At 39.9% G+C, this 11,910-nt stretch overlaps 1 protein-coding gene across 1 annotated transcript; it reads left to right on the forward strand.

Annotated features, from left to right (window-relative positions):
- Nucleotides 1–6,089, forward strand: dpt (dermatopontin). The gene is made up of 4 exons (XM_035653316.1): nucleotides 1–355; nucleotides 3,341–3,466; nucleotides 4,069–4,176; nucleotides 4,420–6,089. The coding sequence occupies exons 1-4, from the start codon at nucleotides 81–83 to the stop codon at nucleotides 4,484–4,486; spliced, it is 576 nt and encodes a 191-aa protein (XP_035509209.1). The 5' UTR covers nucleotides 1–80; the 3' UTR covers nucleotides 4,487–6,089.
- Nucleotides 6,090–11,910: the final 5,821 nt, after the last annotated feature.

Genomic DNA, 11,910 nt, shown 5'->3' on the forward strand with positions numbered 1-11,910 from the left:
ATCTGGACAACAAAATACTTGGAGGAGTTTAAACCGGGGCAGCAGTTAGGAATCTCAGCAGACGGACGGATTTCTTCAACATGAATCCTGCTCTGGTGGTGTTAGTGTCGTCTATGCTGGCCACAGTGGCAGCTCAGTCTCATGACCATCATGACATGGCCTGGGTCAACAGCTACCGGCAGGGCTTCAACTTCCAGTGTCCCCACGGAGAGGTTCTCGTGGCCATCAGGAGCTACTTCAGCGAGCAGGATGGCTCAGACCGCTTGTGGACATTTGAGTGCCAGCCCACACCTGAGGGTCTGGGTGAGCCCACTGACTGCTGGTGGGACGACATCAACCGTGCTGGGTTGGAGTGGTGGGTCCTCTGTTGTATACCAGTGATTTATTTACTTTCTGACCACCTGCTGTCTGCTTTCTTTCACTGTCCAGCTGTGAGTTGAGGCATACTGGAAAAAACATCTGTTCAGGGTTTACAGAAAAATCATTAAGTGTGCTGTTGACTTTGAGTATTTAGAATATATTAAACATTAAAAAACCACTTTAGCTGGTTTAGTATAAATGAAAGTTTTATTTAGTTTTCTTGGTATGTGAAGTCTGTGGCACAGATATGAACAGAATTCCCTCTGATTAACTGTTTTTCTCTAGTATATAATCTTACTGCAAACAACAATACACTAATTGCCTCAGTCAACAGGCATGTGATCAGCAGTGATATGAATGAGGATTGCAATTGGTAGGCGAATAGTTGCAGCACATGCTGCTGGTTCCAGACGGGGACGTTTGTTGCATTTCATACCACAATCTAAAAGGGTATTTCTCTCTTTAGTTTTCTCTTTTACTCTGCAGAGCAGCTGTTAACATTGGATTTATTATTTTTGTTCATTTGGTCATCTAGGCCCAGATAAGCATTTCAGAATGACATTTATTACCACATTTATTGTGAAAGCCACGTAATAGGCACAGCTTTGGTCCATTTGTTGCTGATTGTTCCAATCAACAGGAGGAAGTACAGATCAAAGTTAAAAATGCTTTAATTACTAACTTATGCCTTTTCACTGTAGGACATACTTTGACCAACAACACAGGCTGTTAAAGGTCACTATTAGCAGACAACAAAGGCCCATACGAGGCCTGTGTGGAGTTTTCTGCTGAAACTGTTGTGTGAACAAAACCACCGGTGTTGTTGGTGGGTGGGTGACATACGCACAAATGGCAGACCTCCAAAAGACCTCCGTAAAGAAAGATACAGCTGCAACCAGAGGATGTCTTTGGTCACTGATAGATCCGGTTACACCAGCTCTTCACAAGGTCAAGCTCAGCTAACACTCACTTAAAACAGGTTGCACCACACAAACGATTCTTATCTAGAGATTAGTTTTTACAAACAAATTAGCAACTGCTGCGTAACTGCTAGCTTATGCGACAAAACTAAAACATTGGCTAGCTAACATATGGCCCATTTAGAGTGAGGAAAGATAATATGGAAGATGGTCCACACGGTGCAGTTTAATAATGGTTTGAACTGGGAAGATTGAAATTTCATATCACAAAAGAAAACATGCTCATATTAAAAAAAAGTTAGCTAAGTTAGCATAATTGGATATTTCCCACCCATTTGAATCTGCATTAATACTACTAACACATTTCTCCACGTATGCATGAATAAAAAAATACACATTTACAAAAATGTGTGGTTGTTAGCTTGTGATGCTACAACGACTTCCTGTTTTACATAATTGATTTCCAGCCCCCAGGAAGTGTGCGGCTGTAAAATGATCACAACTGTCGCCAAATGTCTGAATTGTATCCATTTTGTCCTGTAACATTTGGAAAGCTGTGCAATTAAATAATTTTATCTTTTTAAACTAGTGGAGGGCTAAACCAGAAGTTAGCCGGGATGGCCAGTGGAAATCTCTGGTTCCATATGATGTAGTAATTTTATACCAGGAAGTCGAACTATTTTGGCTTCGTGGCCCATTGAGCAGCATTCATAGGAATGAATGTAGCCCCGCCCCTAACTCTGTATCCAGTTCTCCTTAAAACATCCATGATAGTTTTTGATTGAAGGTGCAACAGATGGTTCCTAGCATCCTATTACTAGCTAAGACATTTTTTAAGCTTTAAGTGCAAGCAGATGTATTGAACTAGTCTGAAACAAATTAGATGTTACTAAGACCTGTAACACAAACACACAAAACTTAACCTAGTCGCCCTACAAATCACTGGTACAGTCCAATCTTTGCAGCCTGCAAAGCCTACTTATTTGTCTCTGCTACCACACAATATTTTAACTCAGACTTTATATTCATTATATTGTGTCCACTGTTTTCTCATTCAGAGGAACACAGCCAGGTTCTCCAGGGCCTGTATGAATCATGGTCTCACTCCAGAAGCTCCATGTTTCTCCGGCAGACAGTTTCTGGAAATATGACTGCCCCTAGTGTATTTTAACAAGAATCATCCCAATGACCCTTCAGAGAAATCAGACTGTATTTTATAGGCCACAGGTTACAGCAAGTTCCTAAACTTTTGCAACATGCCATTCACAAAAACCAGATAGTAGAAAAAGACTATGCAGCAATAACACACAACAGATTGAGGCAGTAGGCACTGCTTATGACTGGTTTCCTTTATGTGGAGTCAGGTGATCTTTTAATTTATCACACAAACGGCACAACTTCATGTAAACATGTTCGAATAACCATCAACTGCAAAGGTTGATATAATTAAAGGATTTGGATCAACCTTTTTGGAGGGAAAACTGTATGCTGACATCTCTGTGTAAACAGCAGCCTTAACAAACCAAACACATTGCTGGCTAAACTATATCTGCTTCAGATTGCTTTTTCTAGGTTGGAGAGCAGAACACATTTGTGCTCTCCACATTTCTTTTCAGTTAAGCTTGACTGCGCCCAGCCCACTGATTAAAAGGCAAACACTGTTAACGCTCTATCACTGCCACGCCTGCCTCCTTTTAACATAGCTGTCTGTTTAAATTACACCGACTGGGACATTACCCTGCAGGGAAACAACCCCATTGGCTCAATGGCTGATGGCTGTGCCTATGTTGCCATGACAAACTTCTACACATTGTGCAGCTCCTGCTGCTTGGACCTGGTATTCTTGGATGTGCTGTGGTGACAGCAAAGTGTATGGACCTTCAAAAAAACAGTATTTACTCCAAACAATATAGTATAAACTTAAGAAACTTTATGTTTGAAAGCAAAGAAAAGAATGACTTGGAAGTAACAGGAGGGTATGTGGTGTCATTTTAGATCTCTTTCAGTGTCATAAATTAAAACTGTTTTTATAACTTAATGAGTCTCTTGTGTCTTTGCAGGACTTCAACGTGCACTCGCAATGGCCTGGTAGCGGGTGTACAAAGCAAGTACTTTGAATCTGTTCTTGACCGGGAATGGCAGTTCTACTGCTGCTATTACAAACGCCGCTGTCCCTACTCCTGCATGTACGTTCTCACCGGGATATAAGAAGTTTACATTTTGGGAAATATCCTTGGCTTATTCCCTTTCGTAGCTTAGCAGACTGCAGCAGACTGGAAGCAGCGGAAAACCGCTAGCTCGGCCTACCAGCACCTCTAAAGCTCATATTGCTCATTTGGTTTTGTGCATACAGAAATCGAAGAAATGACAACCTCCTGGTTTAACAGCGATTATATGGGGGACTATTTCTTACCTGAAAGGTTGCTAGCAGAGAAAGTTCCACACATAACCACCATAAAACTTACATGTAGTATATAGTTTTACATAGTTTTTGTATGGATTAAACAAACCAGATATAAGAAGGTAATTAGTGAGATTTAGTGGTGCTGGTAGGGAGATTTTTTTCACATTTGAACAGAGCCAGAAAAGCTGTTTGCCCCTGTGCTCAGTTTTTGAGTTACGCTAAGCTAACGTCTTCTGGCTCTAGCTTCATATTTAGTGTACAGACACAAGAGTGGAATCCTCGCAAGAAAATTTATTTTCCCAAAATATAGAACTATAATTTTAAAAGTTTACACATAAATTCTCCAAAATATTACACAAACATGACTTTTGTTGCTTTCCACAGGAAGACCACCGACGTTCCTGAATACTACAGAGAAGAAGGAGAGCTGGTGGTCCCTAGTTATGGCTACTTCATCCGAGGTGCCCAGACCACCTTCAGCGGAGTGCTAAGGTTTGCTCACAACATCTGTTTTTTTTCTAACAACTTCTGATCTCATGAAGCAGCAGTTTGGCCCCATAACCATCCAAAAATTGTTGAAATCCTCTCATGGCTGAGTTGGAAGAAAACATCCTCATAATAATGTCCATGGGACCAGAATTTATTGTCAAAAAAAACACAAAACAGAAGAAACAATAAAGTTTGGTAATTTATGATTGTTGAACTGACGGGATTTTGTCTTGTACTTTGTTTCAGAGATCGGCAGTGGAAGTACATCCTGTGCAGAATGACAGACTTTGACTGTGAATTTGAAAATCTGTAGATCCATATCCATAAACACTTTTAACTACAAATACATATTTACTCCAAAAACATAATACTGACATTATACAAAAGTAGAATGACTCATATTTTTGTTGACGTATTTAGATGAATGGCTCTACCACAGGCATGTCATATATGCCTGTATAATCAATGTTTTTTAGTTTAGCATGAAAAATGCCTGCTCATATAAAGGGAACTGTTAAATAAACATCAACACAGAGGGTCTACGGGGGATTTGGGGATTTTTTGAGGGTTGTGTTACGAAGCAAGATTAATGTGTTGGCGAGGTATGTTGATCCTAAAGCCAGAGTTTTGAATGGCACGAAGGTGGCTCTGTTTTAACTCGACTAGATCGCCATGGTTACTTATGCTGCACACCTAACCAGCTCTGGAGGAGGTTGAGATCTAAATCAGATTCTCAGCTGAGGGGATTCGTTATATGGAAACCTATTGAGCTGTATGTTAGTATTAGCACAGAATGAAGCCGTGTTAACTGTATGCTTCACGTTGGTCCTGATTTGCTGCCAAGTTTATTTTACACTGCTGGTAATAGAACACCAGTTTGAAAATGTATTACTCTATTGGAATTTATCATAGATAATATTACATAAATGAAATGAATTTCACTCTGATTCAGCCAAAAAGTAATGTGATTTCCACATCCGTCGTATATTATGGGACAGACCTACGACCAATTCTTGAGCATAATGCTTAAATATGCTGTATCAAGTTTAAAGGTTAAGAGCTCTACCATGTGCAGTTGTCACTGAGACATTGAGAGTGCATTGAGTCAATCAGCAATTTCCTGCCAGCCTCTCTTGCCTTGTTTGCAGCAACTGTTGCTTTTTGTTGTAATAATTATTTTATATTCGTCATAGCTCTCCATTATAACGACATGTTCCTCATGACAGAAGTAGGCGGCACACAATTGGTCAATTTTATGCGGAAGAAGAGTCGAATTAAGTGTCAGACATCCTCTTTTATAGGAATGTGCACAGAAAGTGATGAACAAAACCTGGGTTAGCAAAGATGAATGGAGATTTTAGGTTTTGCTGAGCCAGCTAACGCAAAGAAAAGCTTGGCTAGTCAAAATTGCTTCGTAGTACACCCCTCAGACACATCAGACGGCTTAAGTGTTTTATTTGCAAGAGGAACTGGTCCTTTGGTAGGACGTGAAAGTGTTTTTTTCAAAACAAACTCGATTATTTGATGGTGTGGTCATGGTGGTGGAAACACTGTGTCAGGTTCTGCTCTGAGATCTCTTAGTCGGGGTCACATGACCATGGTGGCCAAATAAAAATAAAACCATTTTTATAAAAACATTCAGTGAGCTGCAGGGCGTGGCTGATCGGGATATTGTCTTGGAAGTAATGCCTGGAACAATCGTGTATGTGTTAGAAGTAATGGAAAGCTCTTTCAGAATCACTGGCAACACGAGCTTCACATGCAATGAAGAGTCCCACCTGTTTTCAATTGACTTCATATCCCTCCTTTATGAAAGGTTCTCGTTCAGTTTGGCAATTACAGCAATACAGTGCGCTGTACTGGAACTGATGTAACTATACCATGTGAAAATGGGATTAAAACCATCCATCTTCTAATTACTTTGTACAGTCATTTATTATATAAAAATGTATGATGTGTTCATTCCTTTGGTTTTGCATGTTGAAAAAAAGATAAAATAAGTATAGGTATATGATATTTAAAATTAAATGTAAGAACATTAATTGAAATCTTATGAACAGCAAAGTAACTGAATACAATAGGCTAAACTTGTAGAGGGAGAGGGTTGTGGGAGAAAGGATGTGAGTATAAGCCTTCCAAATGCACAGAGAGGATGAACTCAGCCCTTACGATATCAACAGCTCCTTTGGGCTTAACTTGCCTGAGGGTAAACTCAGCACTGCTTTATATTGCCATAACATGCTGCTGGAAGGGCCCGACATCAGGGATTACCATATCAGCAGCTAATCAGTTCATGAGATAGTTTGTTGAATATAAAAAGTGCAGGAAAAACTATAAACAAATGTATCTCATGCAATGTGAAGGCCCAGTGTGTAGGATTGAATGGCATCTAACAGTGTAGCTGCAGATTACATTAAAAAGATTAAAACATAAAAGGCCCTGTCTAGAGCCAGTGTTTGGTTTATCCGTTCTGGGCCCACTCCCTCTGTAGATATAGAAGGCTCATTCTAAGGTAACAAAAACACAACCGTTCTTTTATTCAGGTGATTATACACTAATGGAAACATAAGTATATTATATAAGAATATAAGAATTATTGTGTTTTGTTACCTTTGAATGTTTTTATGTACAGATGCTACAGGTTGCCTTCCATGGAGGCCGCCATGTTTCTACAGTAGACCAGAACGGACAAACCAAACACTGGCTCTAGATAGGGCTGTTCCCGTTTTTAGCACGTCTTGCAGCCACCATAGTTTTTTCCTTGTGTTGGAAAGGGAGGCTAAAACGAGTGAGTTGCAATCAGCAACCACACTGCTAGATGCCACTAAATCCTACACACAAGTAACCTATAGTTAACTACGTTCATCAAGTGAACTACCAATGTATGAAAGGCATCTTTACATTGAGGAATAAAACTCAAGTTCTGCTTTTTCTCGATCTTTCAACCATTTTACATAGTATAAGCTTTCACTTCAGATATAGACAAGAAGTCTATGGAACTCATAACAGCCACAGATCCTTCTTCATGACAACTAACCAAACTCCGTTTACTGATGAAGGTCATGTAATGAGGTTCAAGGTTCCAGAAAAGGCTAGTAACTGGACCCTGAGTTGGGATTGCTTTGTCAAACATATTTACTGTTTTCTTGCTAATCATTTATCCTGTAGTTGGGGGCTTGTGTAGCAAAAGGTTCTCCAACTTTCCCACTTCATCAAACAACTCATTGTTCCTGTGAACTTTCCAAGTATGAATGTGTTTTTTTCCCAATATAATAACATGTGAATTGAAGGTGGGCAGTGACAGAGCAAATATGGAAAAATAAAGTGTCCTCATTACACTTGTTTTGGACGGGACAAACAGCATTTCTTTACTAGCTCGACTCTCCCAAGTGCTGTTAAAATCTATTCGAACTCAATGGAGTGAGCTGGGTGAAGGTCAGCCGGCTCACTGCACCGTCTTGAAAAGAGCTGGGGACTGGGCCAGTAGCTTTCAGCACTGTTTGTTTATGGCAACTGCTGTCTCGGGGCACAGGGCCAAACACGGCAGCGCGACACAGCTGTCCCCTGAGCCTGTGGACGGTGGCGAGCCACACGCCGGCGGAGGCCTCCTGCCGTCAGAGAGCCACTGCCTCTGTGGTGGAAGCCTTCTTCCTGAGCCGGGACGGATGGAGGGATATATTGTCCTGCTCCATCCTCTTCGCCCTCCAACACGTTTCATTACAGCTGGATGAAAAACAATCCTTTCAAAACAATATTCACACTGGCTGTAATTAGAGTTTATAGGAGGAGCCACAAAGCTATTAAAGTCTCCTTACTGCAATCACTTTTGGAATCTGCAGTTAGCCACTATATAATTAAGAGCTAAGTATACATTTATGGTAACAAAGCCCCAGAGAAAAAAAGGGATTTAACTTGTGATGAAAACCTGCTACTGGTTAGAGTAGACTACATGAGCTATATGCCTGGATTATTAACATTTCTATAGACCCTAATACAAACTTGTTTTATGGAACAAACACTTGTGGTTGTGAACCTAAATTGAGTCACAGAGGCATGTGACGGATTATTACATGAAAAATAAAATTCGGTAGCATCATACAGACGAATACCATCTGACAAAAGTTCAAATATTGAATAATGATGAAAATGCACACAAATGACAACAATAATACAACATTTAATTTACATATTAAGGAATAAACAGTCCAAAAAAATTGTTTTTGGGATACAGACCAAAAACAGCCCGCTGTGTTGGTGGGAGGGTGTGGTTTAAGGTAATGGGGATAAAGAAAGTCCAGTTGGACTAACAGATGAATGTGTTTTAAGATTTTTTGTAACAGTTTGTAACAGACTGAACTCTACAACTTTGGAAAATTATCACAGCAGCAACTATCTTTCGCCATGACGGTCGGCAGGTAAACAGTAGTCAGTCTTCATGTTACAAAGTGATCTAGCAGGAACCTTTTAAACTTGACGACCCCACGCTGCTCCATTCAAATGAAGGAAAGAGCCTCTACAGTCATGCTAGCGGCCCTGTGAGCCTGTACTTAGAAACAGCAATGCTTTGAGCTAACATGCTCACAATGTAAGGTAATAGGTATGAGAATATTAATTTGTGAATATCAAAGTAACTGAATAGGCTAAACTTGTAGAGGGAGAGGGTTGTGGGAGAAAGGATAATCTAACTACAGTATGTGAGTATAAGCACAGAGATGCACAGAGAGGATGAACTCAGCCCTTACGATATCAACAGCTCCTTTGGACTTAACTTGGCTGAGGGTAAACTCAGCACTGCTTTATATTGCCATAACATGCTGCTGGAAGGGCCCGACTTCAGGGATTACCATATCAGCAGCTAATCAGTTCTGTGTTCATGAGATAGTTTGTTGAATATAAAAAGTGCAGGAAAAACTATAAACAAATGTATCTCATGCAATGTGAAGGTCCAGTGTGTAGGACTGAATGGCATCTAACAGTGTAGCTGCAGATTACAACACCCTCACCTCACCCCCATTCCAAGCATGTAAGAAACTACGAAACCTGCAAAAAAACATAAAAGACCCTGTCTAGAGCCAGTGTTTGGTTTGTCTGTTCTGGGCCCACTCCCTCTGTAGATATAGAAGGGTCATTCTAAGGTAACAAAAACACAACCGTTCTTAAATCTCAAAGTAGGCCTAATTATAAAAAAATATCAAAGAATTAGTCATTTTGAGAAATACGGTTATTCTCTGAGAAGAAAAGATTAATACTACTCTTATATCTATCTGTTTAGTATGCGGCTATGGCCAGCAGGTAGTTTAGCTTAGCATAAAGTCTCAAACAGGTGGAAATAACCTGGCTCTCTCCTAAAAAAAAAAACATACAGTTTTTCTAATAATGACGTATACCTTTGTTTACATTGTTATTTGCACAATACATTCCAAAACAACCAAGTGACGAGACAAAGAAAAGCACTTGTATCAATTAGAGCACTTATTAATCATAAACAAGAACAAATACCATAATGCCTCTTCAATCAAGCACCAATCATCTCTGAGTAAAAGAGAGAGCATGTGATGTTTTTGTATTCGCAGCCAATCCCCGAGTATGTCTTTCTCTCAGAAGCTGAAGCGAGCCGGTGCAGTTAATGCCTGTATTCATTAGCCATGATCCAGTGAGGCGTCTGTGCTGCCAGAGCAAAGAATGAGACAAATAACAGCTTCTGACAATAACAGGCTACTGCAGTCATGCTGAAAAATCCTTTCTAAAGTAGATTTTAGTGCTCCAGAGTGCAGAACTTATTCCGGAATGTTCTACTGATCCCAGATCAATACATGTGTTTCTGTACTAATACTTTATATTACTTCAGAGGTTTGGTAAAATGTACCAAAACAAGGCTAACTAGACTAGAACTGTGATTGTATACCCAGCATGTGTATAACTGCAGACAGTCTGAGAGGTAAAGCACAGGTGTAACTAAGAACATGAATTAAAGCTGAAACCAGAGCCACTGTTTGTGTCATCAGTTGCCCTGTGCTTTTCCTGTCGACTGACAGTCCGGTTTTAATGCCATTATTCTCCCCCACAATGGAATGCAGTGGAAATTACATTACACAGCAAAATCAAAAGTGTTAGATTTCCAGTGTTGGTGTTGTGTGTTAAAAATACAGTGTCAATTCAACACTTGTTTAGTCTAATTCAAATATGTTAGAGTTAGTTGATTTTAAAATCAACACTTAACAGTTGCTCCCAGAATTCCAACGTATCTGTGACGTGTTTGCCTAAAGAGCGGGGACAGCCGAGACTAACGTTACTTTATTTTCTTTGTGTAAGTAAATGAAACGCAGCATGTCTATTTAATAATACTTTCTATGTAGTAGTATTTTATATGTATCGATAATAAGTCAAATGGAGTCCTGTCTGCATCGTGACCATAGACTGTGATCGTGACAAAGTCCCATGTTAAGGTTAGCCTGATTGTTGTATGCTATGTTTTGATGGGTGCATTAATGTTCCTTTTGCACAAGAGTGTCGATGAATATACATAATATGCTTAACAGAAGTATACACGTTTGGCATGTTGCTGCTGGAGGAATACAGCTGGAGGCTTCCTGGCCACCACACCAGCCACACCAAGTCCTGCTTTAAATCCGGAGCTTTTTACGGACAGTAGTTTATTTTTTTAAACTTTTGGGATAAAAAAACGTTAGCTTCTTAAGCTTTAGCCGGAGCTAACACCGGAGTCACACACACCCTCAGCTGCTGCTATAATAATAAATGTCTGAAATGCCGGGGAGTTTATGTAATTTTAAAGTTACACAGTGTGTGTGTAGCTATCTATGCATATAAACAACGTTGCTGTCATATTTATGCCTTCAGGTTATTTTTGCCAAACTAAACTAAACACAGAGATGAGTTGCTCATGTATCTCTGTGTTTACGGATAAGTGTTGGTGTTGATAGCAGGAGAAGATAGCAGGCAGGCTGAAGTTCAGTTAGTGTCACTGTGCTGGCTCCCATTGTCCACGTCATAACGCTAGAAATCAAAAGAGGTGTGCAGCTTTTGTAACGAATGAAATAAGTTATCAAATATCAGACGCAAAGATATGCAGTTAAACTGTGGTTTTGTTGTGACAGGATGATGATGATGATGATGATGGATATAATTGTTAACTTTCTGATTCTTTATCTTTTAGATGGTGAGAGATGCTCTCCAGGCTAAACCGGGTGGACAGATTCTTTTGGATGAATATGATAAAATGATCAATGTTCATATTTGTACTTTACTTAATATAGAATTTCTTTTTAAAAGGGCACACTCATTTTAGAACATTGCATATTAGTACAGCAATTTATTATTAAATTTCTCCTTTCTCCTACTCAAACTCACTGAAGCTAACAACAGTAAAATTTGTATCTTTTAAACACTGAAGGAATTGTAGTAGTAATGTCATGTTTATCTTTCAGGAGGAGCCCACCCGTCTCTGTGCGAAGTAAATATGCTTTGGGCATCATCTCTCTATTTCCCAGCCTCAGAGATCCATACTCGGACAATGGATATGTACGTCTATGACCCACAGAGTGGATCTGGCTACTTGGCCTGGAGGATAAAGACTGTTTGAGAGAGTGTTCTGCAACACTGCAGCTCAGTCCCGGAGATCCTCCACCAGCACAACCTATCAAGATAGTCCAAAGAGAAAGAGGGAGGTTCTCTGCATTGATAAGCAGCTGCTTGGTGAGCACTGTCATGAAGCAATAT

The sequence above is a fragment of the Morone saxatilis genome, unplaced genomic scaffold (assembly GCF_004916995.1).
Source record: "Morone saxatilis isolate NCDOM2014 unplaced genomic scaffold, NCSU_SB_2.0 Contig12, whole genome shotgun sequence".
Taxonomy (NCBI): Eukaryota; Metazoa; Chordata; class Actinopteri; family Moronidae; genus Morone; species Morone saxatilis.

Bases quoted from the DNA above. Each gene is read 5' to 3' on its own strand.
- dpt (XM_035653316.1), top strand. From the start codon at position 81: ATGAATCCTGCTCTGGTGGTGTTAGTGTCGTCTATGCTGGCCACAGTG. The intron at 356-3,340 runs GTGGGTCCTCTG...GTGTCTTTGCAG, and splicing joins AACCGTGCTGGGTTGGAGTG to GACTTCAACGTGCACTCGCA. The intron at 4,177-4,419 runs GTTTGCTCACAA...ACTTTGTTTCAG, and splicing joins ACCTTCAGCGGAGTGCTAAG to AGATCGGCAGTGGAAGTACA.